Consider the following 17,348-nt stretch of genomic DNA (forward strand, 5'->3'; position numbering starts at 1 on the left):
CAAACATAAATTCTACACGAAGAAAAAAAATCTCCAGAGTCTCAAACTAGCTCTCCATTTTCCATAAATAATGTCCACCATTCAATCAAAAATACCCAGGTACCCAAGGAGACAAGACCCATGTGATCAAAAACTAAGAGAAACAAAATACAAACAAAAAAATCATCACAGTCACCCAAATAGACATGAATCCAACCTACAACTGCGCCAATGGTGGGAAGTGCTGGACACTGTCACTAAAACACAAGTGGGAGACATAAAAGACACCTGGAAATCCAGTCTAACAACTAGAAGGATTCAAACAAAAACAAGATGAAATCAAACTTGGTAGATTAAGAGCACTGTCAGACACAGCGAAGGAAAGACAAGTGAACTGAAGACACAGCAGCAGGAACTCTATGAACCAAAATATACAGAAGAAGAATCACATAAATAAAAATGGTATCAGTGAACTGTGGGATCCTCAAGTGCCTAATTCACACGTAAAAGGGTCCAGAGAGGTGGGAAGAAGAGAATGCTTGAAAATAAGGGCTGAATTTGATGACTATAAAGCTATAAAACCCCCAAAAAAGCAGAAATAAGAAAATACACTAAAACATATCATGATCTAACTTCTCAAGACCAATAAATAGAAAATCTTAAATGCTGTCAGGGAAAATGATACGCTGAATTCATAAGACAGTAAAATATTGAAGGAAAACTACCAATTGAGGGCTCTCTACCAAGTTAAAATCTTTCATAAACAGCAAAATTAAAGCATTAAGACATAAAAGCTTAAACAATTCATCACCATGTCTGCTCTAAATATACATTATACAATGTTCTTCAGACAGAAGGGAAGTCCCACTAGATGGAAAAACAAATCTATACAAAAATATTAGCATGAAAGTCTAGAGACTGACAGTGACATTTTCTCCTTGCTTAATATTTCTGTCTGCGTGTGTATGTGCGAAAGTGTCATGTGGGTGGCCCTGGAGGCTGAACTCGGGACTTCATGCTTGGTAGGCCAGTAGTCTACCACTTGTAACATGTTCTTAATGTTGTTGTTTCTTAGTTTGTTTTTCAGATAGGGTCTCATATATTAAATTTTTTCAGGCTTGTCTCAAACCACCATTCTCCTGCCTCTGCCTCCCAAGTAGCTGGGTTTACAGGGATATGCCACAACACCCAGGCCCAGGTTATGAATCTTGTATGAGGATGTTTATCACATATGCAAAAGCCACATGCATAGGAACAAGGACATAAATGCTACAGGGGAAGAGACAGAGACATAGCACTGATGAGAATAAAAAGCAGTCATCACTGATCTTAAAGCCAAGAACACTACCAGAGATAGAAAAGCCACTTCAGAAGAAACAATCTGTTCTTAAAAGCACTGAAGGAGGGCTGGGGATATGGCCTAGTGGCAAGAGTGCTTGCCTCGTATACATGAGGCCCTGGGTTCAATTCCCCAGCACCACATATACGGAAAATGGCCAGAAGTGGCGCTGTGGCTCAAGTGGCAGAGTGCTAGCCTTGAGCAAAAAGAAGCCAGGGACAGTGCTCAGGCCCTAAGTCCAAGCCCCAGGACTGGCCAAAAAAAAAAAAAAAAAAAGCACTGAAGGAATTGCACCAGTGTAACTGGAGACTACCCTGCCACCAGACTGATGAGGCCATAAAACGCTGCAATTGCAACACATCCTCTTCAGAGGCAACCTGTCTGGGTACTTTCATCCACTGCAACTCAGCAACTCACACTGCAGAAGACCTGCCAAACAAAGTAACCAGCTGCTGTAGGATTCTTCCACCTCACGGTGAGCGAAGGAAGCTGGCACAGAACGAAGTTCAAACATGAGCACCTGGAGACATCAGTTAGGATGGCACCGCCTTTGGAGGGGAGAGGAGGCAGGGCCAGGGCCAGGCCTTGGCTACACACACATGCATGTTTTCTAAGCAATGTTTATTTATCCCACTGGAAAGTAAGAAAGACCAAGCTGAGGTGTGAACACAAAGGGCTTGATTGTGTTAAAACTTTTTTTGCTCATGTTCTTACTGAAAAGTTAATAAAGTAACCCCAAACATCTTATAAGCTAAGAACTTAATATAGCAATTTTATTGATGCTTTTTTTTGCCATGGTTTGTAGCTGAATCCACAGAGGGTAACTTTGCCTGACGGCATCAGAGACATGGAGAGGCAGGAAAAGGCCTGGTGACCTGAACTTCACAAGAAACACCTTCAATCATGAAGCACCTGGTGCAGAGGACTGGTGGTGTCCCACACGCAGAGCTGGTTCCCATGCAAAGGGAAGGCACAGTACTGTGTGCTGCAGGCAAGCTGGACATGGGGCACAGACTCCTCCAACTCTGCCAGGTATCTTTCCACAACTATATCACTCTCATGATAATCAGGAGAAGGAATCCCTTGGGGGGGTTCCATCTTTAGCCTGAAAACACAAAGAACATGTACAATGACTTTAGATATGATAGTATAAAACTATTACTTATTCATAACACCACACCAAGAGAAAGGAGAAGAGGGTCAACATGCAAAAACCCACATGCAGGCCTTTCCACCTCCCTCAGATGCTTCCTGCTTTCCAGGCCTTGCTGGACCTGCTGGGTAGACATCCTGCACTGTGAAGTGACAACAGCTCACTTGCAGAGGCAAAGACTGAAAAGGGTCCCCTAAGCCAACAGTGCACTCAAAATGTTGGTTATGGAACCAACTACCACTACCAAAGTTATCTTCTAATTAAAATGAAAAATAGCCAGCTACATTACAACAGAAATCCAAATACTCTAGAGCCAGACTCTTGAAGTATTTCGCAATACACAATGGGTTCTGTTACCAGTGATTGACGGGCTGTATCTCACAAAGCATAAATGAACAAAACGATGTTTGTTCTCATTTCACACTTAACTGCTCCAAGGACAAGATCACTTCAGATGCCTGTGCCCTGTCCCTGCAGGCAACACTCAGCCCCAAACCCACTCTGGGCACAGATACCACTGACTCAGACAAGCAACTTGCTGACACTGAGGGTTTGAGAACCCAGCCTTTGGGGGGCCCAGGCACAAAGGCCTTGCCTGCCCTAGTAACCATGGTGGCCACATGTACAACAACAAAGAGGCCATTAACTCAGTTTTGAGAAGATCAGGCTTCAGTTGTGAGTTGCATTTGAGGCAATGACAATCAAATGGGACAGCTGACCCTCAGAAAGGGGTGGAGTAAAGAGACTACTGTGGTGGGCAAATCCCACATGGATATCAGGCATGAGACAAGAGAGGGGTTATTTCCAGGCTACTGAAAGTTAATGAACAAAGTGAGAAAAGAATAGAAAACTATTTGAAAAGAAATTTAAAAACTCACACATCAGTCTGGAAGTTCCCAAATGGCTCTTCACATGCCAGGAGGAATACACCCACCTAACTCCCCACAAAAAGGGTGACACCACACTATCCTTGCCCTCCTTACTCCCCACAGTTGTCTGATACTCCAATAGCCACTGAAGAAAAGAACCCAGCATCCTGGCTTGCCACCAATCCCTCTGCTCAGCCCATCTCACCCTCTTCTGCCCCCTGCCCTTCACCCATTTCCTCCCTTCAAGTAACTGCAGTGCCACCCCTCCGGGGCCTATTGTCCCACGGACCTGCAGCATACATAGATATTAAGTTTCTCACTTAGTTAGCATCCTTCACTGGCCCTCAGCGCTGACCTGGGGTCCTTCACTGGCCCTCAGCGCTGACCAGGACTGGAAAAAAGAAAGAAAGAAAGAAAGAAAGAAAGAAAGAAACGTTTACTTAGAAAAGAAAGTTCTGCACACGAACCAGGAGAGGAACACAGGGTTCCAAGGATCGCTGCTCTGAGGACAGAACTGCCTCTTCTGGATAGACTAAGTTGTGTGGATGCTGATGAAGGCATGAGAATGCAACCGAAGTATACTTGGGTGTTGGTAAGCTCTGAACTCTTAATTAAAGTGTTACCTCCGTTAAGGACTTGGCCGCTTTGGTGTGAGGTAGCTACGGAAGACTGGACTTCTGACTTTACCTTCTCTACGCATTAGTTCTGACATTCGTAAGAGCAGGTCGGGAGCAAGAGGCTCTCGAGGTGCCCCGGGGCGCGGGGAGGCTTCGCCAGGGGGCTGGGTGCGGAAGGCGGGGCCTCGCGGAGGGGACGCGCGCCTGCCCCGGGCGGGCCGCAGAGCGCCGAGCCCTCCGCCGCCGGTAGGCGCGGGCCCACGACGACCGCCGGGACCCGGATTCCGGCCCCGGCCTGCGCCTCGGCGCCGGGCAGCGTCCGCAATGGGCCAGCTGCCGGTCCGCAGGGCGCGGCTACGGCGGCGGGAGGAAAGGGAAGGCGGCGCCGCCGCGGGAGCTTAAGGTCTCGCTCCGCCCGGACCACGGGAAACCGCCCCGCGCGCGCCCGCACTTCGGCCCGCCAGCCCCCGAGAGGAGAGCGGCGGCGCCCCGCGAGCCCAGGACGCGAAGTCCGCCAGGCAGCGGGCACGGGGCGCCTCACCGCGGCGGTCCCGCCGGCCGTCCTCCCCGCCGCCCCACTCACCGGAGCGGCGGGCGGGCGCGTCCCTATGGTTACGAGGACGCGGCCCTCGGAGGCACGCCCCCTGGCATTCTCGCGAGAAGACGGCGAGCCTCGCTTCCGCTTCCGGAGAGCCTTACTTCCGGCTCCGCCTCCCTTCCGCCGGCTAGCAGCCCCCGACACCTGGCCGGGCCCGGCCGCGTTCGGCGCGTCGGCTCGCGGCCCTTTGTCTAGGCCTAGGCCGCCCCTCCCTCTCCGGCGTCCCCCGCCCCTGCCCCGCGGGCCCCCGGCAGCCCGCGCGGCGGCGAGCGACTCCTCGCTCGCGCGGGCCCGTCCGGGACCCCGAGGCCGAGGCCGCCGCCCCGGGATGCGGGCCCCGAGCTGAGCGCCCGCCATGGCCGCCCCGCGGGGCGCAGCGGGCCCCTGGGGCCGCGCCCTGTTGGTGCTCCTGGCGGCGCAGGCCGTGGCCTTGTCGAGGGGCCCGGGCGAGGACGACGCCCCCGAGGAGTGGCTCCTCCTGCACGTGGTCCAGGGCCAGATCGGGGCCGGCAACTACAGCTACCTGAGGCTGGGCCACGAGGGCAAGATCGTGCTGCGCATGCGGAGCCTCCGCGGGGACGCCGACCTCTACGTGTCGGACAGCACCCTGCACCCCAGCTTCGACGACTACGAGCTGCAGTCCGCCACCTGCGGCCCGGACACGGTCTCCATCCCCGCGCACTTCCGCCGCCCCGTGGGCATCGGCATCTACGGGCACCCGTCCCACAGCGAGAGCGACTTCGAGATGAAGGTGTACCTGGACAGAACCGAGGACCAGTACCCGTCCTCCGAGGCGGCCTACTCGGAGGGCGGGGACCCGAAGCAGGCGCGGGCCCCTGAAGAGGGGCCCCAGGAGGAGGAGTCCATTCTCTGGACAATTTTGATTAGCATTTTGAAATTGGTACTTGAAATTCTTTTCTGATTACTTGAATTATTCTGGAGCCCCATACCCCTAGTCTGTGAATCTTGACTGCGGTTTGCTGGGAACCCTGCTACTTTGACCTGGTAGGAATTATGGCTACTTTCTCTAGACCGGGGATGGAGAAATAAAGCCATACAAGTTTTGTTACCTCAGTTACTCCCGGAGTAAGGAAAGCGGCAAGCACAATTATTTATTTTCTCCTAGAAATAAGCTCAATAAAATGTTTAAACTCTGTTTTGGTGACTAAAAAAAATCAGTGGCAACCCAAAACAGCGCCACGTTCCATGCATATTAAAACATTCGTGGCTACTAAGCGTTTTTGAGTTACTAGATGAAGTAAAAAAAAAAAAAAATTTAATGACTTATTCACTCCCTGAACATGAACTGAGTCCTGAGCCTAACTTGTACTTTCTACCAAAATAGCATTCCTTGGCAAGCAACTATTTGTAAGTTTGTTCCCATGCCAATTAACATTCTGAATCCATCTGTACCAAATTTTTGACAGTTTTCCATTTTACCATCTTGGCCTGCCCATTTTTTAGAATTCTTTGATTAACTTCCAGGGTACTTACAAGTAGTCCAGAAACACCATCACAGATAAGAAAGATTGGCAGCAATAATAACTTTATATAATCTAACACTCTTATTCATGGTGGAATAAAGTCTTGCAAATTAAATTACTGTTTCAGTAGTTTTTGGAGAAAGCCAAAACAGTGATACAAAAAAAAAATCTTTTAGGGCTGGGAAATGTGGCTTAGTGGTAGAGTGCTTGCCTTGCATGTGTGAAGCCTGGGTTCAATCAATTCCTCAGTACTACATAAACAGAAAAGGCCAGAAATGGCGCTGCGGCTCAAGTGGTAGAGTGCTAGTGCCCAGACCCTGAATTTTTCAAGCCCCAGGACTCGCCAAAACAATCATTTTGAAAATGAACCATTTCTGTACCTGCACTTAGTTTCTAAGATAAGAATAACTTAACAATGAAATAAATCAACTTGCAGATTTTAAACCCATCATTGATTTCAGAAATCTTTTATTGGCATAAAAATGAAAATGTAAATAAACTGGTACTAAATATTCCACTTAAGTGCAAATACAACATTAGGGTAAAAAAAAAAAAAAGAAATCTATCCCTCTTTGCTGTTTTTCCCCCTTCTGCCCACTTTCCTGGGTGTTGGGGGAGCTCGCTGACAACAGTCACAAATCCAGCGACCTAGGAGAAAAATTGTTAGTTAATACGGAGTGGAATTTTATTTTCATAGGACCGAGTATTAAACCATCTTAATGCCTGCCCCTTGCCAGCACTGGTGATAACCTCTGGGAGTTTCAGTGTGGGGTGATGAGGAGCACTAATGACTTCTTTAAACCAAAAGGAAAAATATACCCTTACCAGGTAACCAGTGCTATGTAAAGTGCAGAGAAATTCAGGCAAGGATGTTACACAATGATTTGGAACTTTGAGAAAAGTATTGTAATCCTTCCTGAAGTTAAATGACTCCTAAAGCTCAGGAACATAAAGCCTAATACAAAACCTGTTACTGAACATGGCTTTTTCTCAGCTGCTAAACCATCCTCAAGTCCTGCTCTGGGTTACACAGACTTTTAAGTGACTTTTCAGTTGCTTCAATGAAACAGTTCTATGCATATAATTTAGAGAATTACATAGTATTAACTATGCTAATAAGTTCTAAAATTACAATTACCTCTGTAACAGTTCAGTAGGGTGGTTTGCTTTGATTACAATGTCCATTCTGCCTTTTTATTTTTTTTTTGTTGGGGGGGGGGGGTAGGAGAGGTGGGGGAGTGTTGAACTCTGGGCCTGGGTGCTATCCCTGAGCTCTTTAGCCCAAGGCTAGCCCTCTACCACTTGCCACCACTTCTGGTTTTCTGGTGATTAATTGGAGAGAGGAGTCTCACAGACTTTCCTGCCTGGGCTGGCTTTGAACCATCGTGATCCTCAGATCTCAGCCTCCTGGGTAGCTAGGATTACAGCAATGAGCCACTGGCTCCCAGTTATGCTGCCTCATCTTATAAAAATACATTCTGACATGGAAAAGACATAGCAGTCACTTCTAAGTAGATGACATCCCAAATTAAAAGCACTGAAACAAATACTCATTTCAGCTATGCAAGAAGAAAAACACCAGCTCATAGTATACATGGAACTATACTTGTAAAATCTAGCCTAGGTGTTTCTCCATCTTATCTGTTCTTCGATGCACTAACAAGGATGAAAAGATAAGACAGTATGTTTGTACAGAAAGGTATGTTATATAGACCATGGGTTCATGTCATGTATGCAATCCTAAATGTTGAGAGCCTCATCACACAAAGAAAATGTGTTGTTTTTTTAGAATCTTTACCTGATGGAATAGCACCAAGGCCCACACAAAAAGTATGATAACCTCTGTCACACACATCACAGAACATCATTTCTTCTTCGTGGTGGGGCTGTCCACATATAATGCATGTCTTACATTCCATACACTGCCATGGGTAGGTCTTAATCATAGAAACAAGCTCCATGGTCATGTCCAAGCAAGAAGGATGGCCTAAATCAAAACCAACATTAGTAGTATTTCACAAGAGAACTTTTAATATGGCATATCAAATACTGGCTTTCTTTTTAGGTTTTCCCAAGAATGGCTAGAATGCTTAATAACCAAAGAAATAAAATACACTGTTGAAGAAAATACATGGACTTTACACAAGTTGCCCTATATAACTGATGATTCTTTGCAGAACCTAGCTGACAATAAATCCTAGTTTTTGAAGCAACAAAGAGTGGGTTAAAATCTCAAGGAGATATCTCTGTACTTACCACTGTTCTCACACTGGGAGCAGTGTATAAGTGATTCAGCCTTTCCTTTCTTGTTGGACTCCTTACCCTTCAGACAAATTCCACATAGAGCATTTGGAATGACCTTTGGCTGGAAGGGTAGAAGAGGGCTATAAATTCATGCCAGAAGAGCTTACTATGGGTTCAAAAGGAATTCTGTTACTGGGTCACCTTATCTTTACTTTTGGTAACTTGCTAATGAAAACCCTTGTGAAAGACACAACTAGGCAAGAGTCTGCTTACAACATAAAAGGGCCTACTGAGGAAAGCCTTAGATTTCATTTAGTAAACAACATGATCTCATGTTATAATACAGAACTCTATATTAGCTACATGCACAGCTCAGATCTGTGTAAAACAAGAAGAATTACAATGTCAAAGGGTCACTATTCATTAAGAGAAAATAAAAGTACCAAATATAAGATATTAAAACTCAGTTTTAAGCAGATTATATATATATATTAAACTTTCTTTAAAAACTGGTGCTTTCCAAGGATGTAGAACTAGACCTCTAAAAATCCAAGCTTAAAAATGTTTTAACATCTTTGAATGAAAATGTCTCATACGTGTGTGTGTAAAACTGAGTTGCATTATTGTCACTGAGTATCTAGCAAATTAGAATAAACTAAAGGACAAAAGCATCCACTATGATATAAACATTGTAAAAAGGAAAAGGGGGTTTTCAGATTTAAAAATACTAGTCAGAAAAAAAAAACATGAACACTCGTATTCTAAATATCAGTCTTCCAGTTTAAGAACATACACTGGGGCTGCAAACATACTTGGCACTACGTGGAAGAGGACAATGTAAAAGGCTCCTTACACCTCAGTTTACCAGAGGAAGGGGGCCATCTTGAGCTTATCACAACTTTGACTACAGAGTGAGGCTCACCCGTGCTACAGGTATGTGTAACACCTGGTAGGGAAAGGAAGAACAAGTGGAACAAGGATGAGATGGGACAGAGGAATGTAAAATAAACTTGGAGAGAGGAGATTCTACATACACTTGTTATATTTTTGCTTTATAAAGCCATGTGCATCTGATACAGCCCCCTTCTAAGTCACTACACCAAAAAGGGAGCTAAAACTCAAACTGCGGGAAAGTATTCTAACCCTAAAAGGTCCCACTAACACATTTTCATAACCTCTTTGACCTAAAGAATTTGTTAGTAAGTTTCTTTTGTAATTTTTCTTTGCAAAAGATGACAGAGGCATTCAAAAACAATTTTGGCTTATTTATTTTTTTTTAAAAAGTCAACCTTATACATAAATATGATAAAAACAAACAATCACAAATGTCTCTACAAAATAATAAATATTATGGAAATTAAACAAACATATAAATGTCACCATTAACTATTCTGTATTTCCTATGTGTGTATGTTTATACCCTGCTCCCCAATTTTCTCAAACCTAATGTTAACTCTGCTGTTACTATGACACCCTAAACATACAATTCTGTATATTCCTCCATCGCAATAAAACATTGCTAGGAAGGGCACTTCTGTGATCCACATCTGATTCAGTTTGGACCAAATTTGTAACTGTTGTAATAAACAGCAGAAAGGCTACCCCTCAATCCACAAGAACTAAGAAATCTCTTTGGGTTATGGTACCTGTGCTAAATGTAAAAGATATTAATACTTGTAGTTTAAGTTAGATCCTGGCCTATGCCAGTACTAAGTACTCTTAATACCTTTCACCAAAGTCAGAGAAGTAACTACACAATATTAAATCCTAAAAGGAGACCCTTCACAAAGCAAAACCCAAAAGAAATAACACAAAGCCAGTTACCCTATATCCAAGGTCTACAATTATTAAAATACACACAAATGTCTATGATAAAAAGGACACTAAGAAGTTCTAGGTTTACTTTTAAGCTCAGATCACAATGTTTTTGCTAAACCATTTAAAAATTTTCTTACCCAAAAGTCTTCATCTTGTTGAAAAGAGGAAAAGATGGAAGAGAAGAATCAGGAAAGAGAGGAAGAGAAGAAACAAGGAAGAGAGAAATGAGGAGAGATGTAGAAGGAAGAAAGATGGAAAAAGAGGACATGGAGAAGGGAAGAGGTGGTGGACGTATACAAACAGAAAAGGAAAAGACAGATAAAAAGAAAATAGAAGAAAAAAATGAGACAGATGAAAAATAAAGGGGAAATGGACATGTACAGGAGAAAGAGGAGGAACAGAAAAGAAGGGGAAAGAGCATTGGAGCATTGTCTGCAATGATACAGTTCAAAAGAAGCATGTTGCTGACTTAGTATCTGAGCTACCTAAGAAGCCAGAGCCTGCACTTAGGAACCCACAGAGCAACAGCTAAGGAAGAAGACGAAGCTTCCACCTTCCCAAGGATATGTGTTGGGAGGAAGGACCCCTAAGATCGGCAGAACAAAGCCCTCTGCTCTGACTGAGACACTATGTTCTACTTCCAACAACATCAAAGTTTCATTGATGACAAAACTAAAATAATCATCCCAACAGTCCATGTATCTCAAATAAAAAGCCCATAGTACACTTTTCTTCTTGAAAGAGAGCCAAAGATAAGTGAGACCTTCATGTTAACACTAATGTAGTATAGATTATAAATACACATTTATAGGCCTGAATCTTAACTATTATGCTTTAATGTCAGGTTAATGTAACCTAAACGATTCTGTCCTACAAATTAAGGGCAAGTGCTATTCAATCTCATTAAGCAAGACAGCAGATACATTATCATTTCTCTTATTTGTCATATTTTAAACGTGTATGTTTGTGACCATGTATATATATATATGAGCTTCCGCTTGAAGTACCCAAATGTTTAGGCACATCTTGGCTTATTAATACTATTTATAGAGGATAACGTTCAATAATCATGTTCACATTAATATATAATGTCTAGATACTGGTTGTTCTCATCTCTGAAATACCCGAAACATTTTTAGGTACTAAAAATGTTCACAGGAGATACAAAATGCTTATTTTGCATATTACACTCCTTTGAGTACTATGAGGCTAATCTATATGATTTATTAAATCAATGATAATGTGGACAGTTTTCCATTTTCAGCCTGTGTTAAAACATCCACTTCCATACTCTAATTTTTTAACCCATGATCAAACAAGCCATCAGCACTGGGGAGCCGACAGGCTGTGTGCTTAAAGCTACAGCCTCCAGTCGGAGCTCCTAGATAACCACAATGTTTCTGAAACTTAATCTTTGGAGTTCATTTGCTTTTGATATTATGCATTAACTTACATCTCTAGTTTAAAAAACTCAGATACACTGTGTGTAAAAGTCACATCCTGCTGCGGCCCACTGAAGCCGCCCCAGAAAGCAACCATCTGATTGAAGCTTAAACCTGCTGCCAAGGCCTGCGAAAAACATGTGTTTTTAAAATTGATTACATATAGATACTTTCAAACAAGGTATGGAACATTCTTATTTTCTCTTTTTTAACTTCAGGGTTAAAAAGATTATAGAATTCTAACTGCTAGAAAGCGCTCAGGTAGGGTGACGGGACAAGGGTTAACAGCTCACTTCAGCTTGCTGCTTTTTTTGTTTTTGTTTCTTTTGGGTGGGGAGGTGGGGTAGGAAGTACTGGGGATAAAACCCAGAGCTTATATATGCTAGGCAACCAACTGTTCTTGTGGGTCATTTACCACAGTGAAAACCCTGACACACTTCCACATGGCAATGTTTTCTCATCACTTTACCTAAAACCTTCCTTAAATATACCTCACAGTCACACTAGAGTTCATATTCTACTACATTCCAGACCAAAGGAACTGCATCTTTTACTACCACCATCCAAAACATCAAACTGCAGGAATTCTGTTCTTTCTGGGAGATTCGTACATCCCTACAAAATAATAAAGATGCTAAGGGTTACCCAACTTCTTAAAGGAGAAGAGCAGACAGGAAATAATAGTTGCAGAAAACCTTACTGACAATACCCAGAGCCAAAAGCCAAATATGTCCCAGTCCTCAATACAGAAAGATGCCAGATATTTGCCAAGGTTCTGCTAACACTACAATGGAAATAAAAAGGTTTCATACTTTCTACCCCATAGTTAGCTGAATGTGGCACAGTGATAAAGCCATCATTATATTAAAATCAAATCTTCCTAACAAGACACTACTGAAATTCAACTTAATGACAGTACATCTACCCCTTCTTTACAACTCAGTAGGTCTTGCTCCACCAACTGCTAGGATATTTTTTTAAAAAAAAATTTTTTTTTTTGAAGTATCAAGTTCTGCCTTGAAATAAACGTTTTTAAAAACTCCAAATTGCCTGGCTATTATTGGAGAGGAAAAAAAGACTCATAAATTTTACATTTACAGAAAACAGTAGCTAAACCATAGCCAAAAGTGACAGGAAAGCCACCAAGGGGAAAAAAAGCAAAAAGAAAGCAGTGGACAGGTGCACACCACAGGATAGCAAGTGAGGTACAGCAAGCAGGAGCTCCAGTCGTGAGGTTCAGAGTTAACATGTGTCAGGGAGAGAAGCTGGTCAGTAAGGAAGCTGAGTCAGGGGCTTTTTTCTTCTACCTTGTACCCAGGAACTGATTTGGACAGTACAGAGCGTTTGGAGCCCTCTTTTCGTGGAGTGGCCGCTTTGTCTTTTGACTTTGGTCTTCCTGGGAAGGAGTCCTCCTGGCTGTCAGGAGGGCTGTCCCCTTCAGACACGTTGCCCGAGGAGCTGTCCTACAGCACAGGAGGCAAAAAGGAGGTTCTTAGCATTGAGAGAGACCTGATTCTGAATTTTTAAAACTAAAGAAAACATTTTGAAATTTTTAGTTCCTTTGAAAGTTGTAACTATGCTAATTATGACAAATATTAATTATCAAATCTAATTATAAGCAATGTGTAACTCTTGTTTCCAGTGGAAACTAAAGTTAACATGACAAGTTACTTATTAAGCCAATTCCATTTCTGTCAATCAATGCCATCATGAGCTGTTTTCAGACTTCACAAGAATGGAACTATCAACTTCAGCCACTACCATGCCACACAGCTTCAACACAGAGCTTCACCACCACTAAGCTGTACTCAGCACTCAGAGCACAACAAGGTTTATTTGTTTTATATTATTAGTACAAATAAGGGACCATTTTCATTGAAGACTACTAAGATCTTTCAAATACAAATCGGTTTATGTTAAGACTATGCAGAACCATATCCCCAATTTTCTACAACAGCATCTGACTCATTTTACCAGTTCAAAGTTTAAGACCTCAACATTTGTTTCGTCCCGTTTATAATTTTCTAATGTGAACAATATATTCTTAATCAGAAAATATGCAAGGGAAAAAAATTAAACTATCTATTGCTGCCTCATAAACACCAGTAGCCAACACTAGGTGTGGACCCTCCCTCCGCTGCTTTTCTGGCTGTGCTGTTCTATTCTGCAGATGTCCAAGATCTCTCTCATATTCCCAACCCAGAAATAAATGCACTGTTTCTAAAACACAAAACGATTATACTGTATGTGTGCACACAGGCATTTTCTCCAATCATTAACTACTCTTTGAACTTTCTACTGAATTTTCATCTACTCTGGATGAGATTTTTAATTTCCCAATTAGAAAAAAATATTGTTAACAACATTTTTTTTCTAATTCAGTTTTTCCAGAATCTGACTAATTAAAGTCCTTGGGATAAATTATCTTAGCAAATTTGGTAGGTCAAATTCTGTGAAGTTAAAATTCTTGATGTACTGTCAAATGACTTGCTCTCTTTTGAGAATAGTGTTTTGCCTGGCCTCACACAGTTCCACTTCTAGCAACCAACAGGATATGATTACCACTTCTGGCCTTAAACAACACATCATGTCATGTAACATGCATAGGATAGAAGCTGTTGATGACAAAGAAATATAACAGCACTCGATGGTATGTTTTCAGGTTCCAGTTAACTATAATGTGAATTTTAAGATGGATATTAGCCAATACTGTTTTGGTCTTTTTTTTTTTTTTTAAACTTGGGGCCTGAATGCTCTCTCTGAGCAATTTTTGCTCAAGTATAGCAGTTCACCACTTTGATCCACAGAGCCACTTCCAGTGTTCTGGTGGTTAACTAGAAATAAGCGTTTCACGGATTTCCCTTCCCCAGGCTGGTTTTTAACCAATATCCTCAGATGTCAGCCTCCTGAGTAGCTAGGATTACGGGTGTAAGCCACCAGTACCCAGCATTGGTCAATACATTTCTAAAGAAAGCCATCACCCTAAACCACAACAGGGCTGCCCTTTTCCCTCATACCGAATCAGTAACTTTCCATTATCTTCAAGAGCATTTTACTATAAAAAAGCCATGCAGGAAAAACAAACAGTACAGTATATGAATAAATGCAACGCTTTATTGTAGGAAGCCTATGGGAACAAACTAACATGCCCCTGCAGAGTAAGAAAAATACATTTCTCTATAGCGAAAGATCAAAGTCTGTCTTGTTCAATATTTTAAGCTGTACCTTGCCTATCTTGTTTACTAAAGAATGACTTTTTATTTTTGTATGTGGATCCTGAGTTTGAACTTAGGGCCTGAGAGCTGTCACTGAGCTTTTTTTGCTCAAGTCTGCTAGAGCTCTACCATTTTAGTCAAAGCTTTACTTCTGGCTTTTTGCTGCTTAATTGAAAATAAGAGTCTCACACTATCCTGCCCAATTGGCTTCAAACTACAATGCTCAGATCTCAGCCTCCTTGAGGTAGCTAGGATTACAGGCATGAATCACCAGTTCCCAGCTCATGATGTAAAATTCAGCTGTGAAGTCCAGGAAAATAGCACTCGAGTCTTCTACCAATCCAGGGTCTGAACTTTTTGCTCATTAACTGGAGACTTTCTGGTTCAGACTGGTTTTGAACAGTGGTCCTCAGATCTCAGACTCTTGAGCAGCTAGGAATAGCGGAGTGAGAGCCAGTGTGAGTCACTGGCAAACAGCAACAATAATTTTAATGCAAAATTTACCAGAGGCCATGAACAGCTGATTGTTATCAACACACATCATATGCACATTTTTCTACAAAGCTTTCTGGGAATTATATGAGCTGTACTTTGCAAAGTGTGGTAACAGTATAACTTCACACCCTAGGAAGGAAATCAACAAGCAACAAGAGGGAAGAAATGATTTCTTGTTAAAGATACACATTCCTACCGAAGTGCCTCTGTTTTTCCTCTTCTCATCACCTCGACCATCTTCAGCGTCATCAGAGTCACCATCGCTATCTAGTGCAGGGAGCTCGGGGTCCAGGGGGGGCTCGTACAGGGCTGTGTTTAATGGCAAATATCGCAGCTCATCTGGAGAGTACCTAAATTGAGAGATTACTTTCACTTATTCTTATTATTAAATATGCAAAAATAACCTAAACTTCTCCCAAATACTTTTGAAAAGTGAATGTGTGTACATATGCATGTATGTGTTGGGGGGAGCTATATTAGGGACTGAACTCTGGGGACTCTGCTTGAGCCTAGTTCTTTTGCCCTTAGTTTGTTTTTCCAAAAATATTACCCTTTTATCTAAGCTAGCCTCAGATCTAATCCTTTTCCCTCCACCTCCCAAGTGCATGGGATTACACCTATGTCCACCAGCACACAGACTTTGATTTTGCTAACTTTCGCCCAGGCTGGCCTCAAACCATAATCTCCCTGTCTCCACTTCTAGTAGCTGGGACTACAGGCGTGTGTACTCACCAGGCTTAGAGGTGACTTTTCATTTTGGTCATCAACTAGAGATAGTCAATAAAGGACCTTTAATGATTTTTCACTAACTGATTAATGCAGAATAGACATCTGGATCTTTTCATCAAAAAATGTCTCAGCTGGGCATGGTAGCATATGCCTAGAATCCCAATACTTGGAAGACTAAGGCAAAAGGATCTCAAGTTCAAGGCCAGCCTGAACTATATGGTAAGACCCTGACTCAAAATAACAAAAACAAAAATAGGTAACGTTTCTTCCCTTTACCCTCAAGCCATTAAAGGTTTTCCTAACAGATAGGGTAAAACCACAGTAAGAGAACAACAATACATAAATCCTAGCCCTTGGCTCCCCACTGATTTCCATCATTCTGTCAAGGACTGACTTCTTGTGCTGGACCTCCTACACTTGTAAAACTGGAATAGTCACAGTGTACCTCACAGAAATGACAGGAGTATTAAATACCTCCATGCACATAAATCACATTGTGTATGATGGACCTGGGATATTACTTAAGACATAATTTAATAAATAAGTTTGAAAATTATGTTAAACCATTTGTGAAATATGTTTACCATCTGAAGTTAGACTGACAACTCTTTCCCCCAGGTCCAAAGGCACGCAGCCCACTGTGTGGGAGGGGCGTCCCCACCTCATCCTCAGGGGAATTGTTACTCCAGGGGGCTCTGGGACCACCATCTCCTTCAACCAAGGCATCACACCAAAAAGCAAAAGGGGTGAGTGGACTGGCATACAAATGTTAATCATGTTTTGGCCAACAACACCTACCCCCCCCAAAAAAACAACTAAAACTTCTGCCATGACTTAAATTTGACTTTCAAATAGTAAGTATGAGTCTAATTCCATTTTAAGTTCTATTCCCTAAATAATATCATCTATTCCAAGAAAATGCACCTCTAGGTTAAGGTTTAACGCTGAAGGAAGAAGAGCTGTATTGGAGTAAGAAGAATCTATTACTCCTGTTTTGAGTGTTTTGCTTAGCTTTGTTTTGGCTATAGTGAGGTTGGAAAACGTAGCTAGGGAGCTGGTGGGCATGAAGCAGACTGAAGGAAGCAGCCAGGGCAGGGGTAACCTGAGAGGGTACCCACAGTACCTGGTGGCTGCTCCAATCCTTCTCTCACTACCTCTCAGGCAGTCAGCATATCTCATCTCTACTCCATACCCACTGTGAGCATCACTGAAATTCAGAATCTGACGAGTGAATCTGAAGCACCAAATGTCACCAGTACTGCTGCTGCATGGTGGATCTCTGTGTGACAAACCCAAGAGGTGGGCAGAGACATGGACATGTCTTGCTCATGAGCAAACAAGGCAGTCGTGTCCTAGTTGAAAGGTG

General features: G+C 42.8%; 3 protein-coding genes across 3 annotated transcripts in view; 1 reads left to right on the forward strand and 2 right to left on the reverse strand.

The window, feature by feature from the left end:
• LOC125344996 (WD repeat-containing protein 27-like) overlaps positions 1-4,718 on the reverse strand; it is a 121,243-nt gene extending 116,525 nt beyond the window's left edge. Inside the window, exons 1-3 of the mRNA XM_048337253.1 lie at positions 4,541-4,718; positions 3,661-3,731; positions 2,231-2,423 (exon numbers count right to left, since the gene is read on the reverse strand). Of these exons, the coding sequence (XP_048193210.1) occupies positions 2,231-2,423; positions 3,661-3,671 (204 nt within the window). The 5' untranslated portion in view covers positions 3,672-3,731; positions 4,541-4,718. The remainder of the gene's footprint in view (positions 1-2,230; positions 2,424-3,660; positions 3,732-4,540) is intronic.
• Positions 4,719-4,813: 95 nt separating this feature from the next.
• On the forward strand, positions 4,814-5,790 carry LOC125344995 (UPF0669 protein C6orf120 homolog). The gene has a single exon (XM_048337252.1). The coding sequence runs from the start codon at positions 4,911-4,913 to the stop codon at positions 5,475-5,477; it is 567 nt and encodes a 188-aa protein (XP_048193209.1). The 5' UTR covers positions 4,814-4,910; the 3' UTR covers positions 5,478-5,790.
• Positions 5,791-6,490: 700 nt separating this feature from the next.
• Positions 6,491-15,625, reverse strand: LOC125344997 (PHD finger protein 10-like; the record flags this gene model as incomplete). Its single annotated transcript, XM_048337254.1, has 5 exons — positions 6,491-6,687; positions 7,838-8,026; positions 8,296-8,404; positions 12,851-13,006; positions 15,450-15,625. Coding segments are annotated over 5 exons (716 nt in total), but the record flags the coding sequence as incomplete, so codon positions are not given.
• Positions 15,626-17,348: the final 1,723 nt, after the last annotated feature.

The sequence above is a fragment of the Perognathus longimembris genome, unplaced genomic scaffold, assembly GCF_023159225.1.
Source record: "Perognathus longimembris pacificus isolate PPM17 unplaced genomic scaffold, ASM2315922v1 HiC_scaffold_5093, whole genome shotgun sequence".
NCBI classification, from domain to species: Eukaryota; Metazoa; Chordata; class Mammalia; order Rodentia; family Heteromyidae; genus Perognathus; species Perognathus longimembris.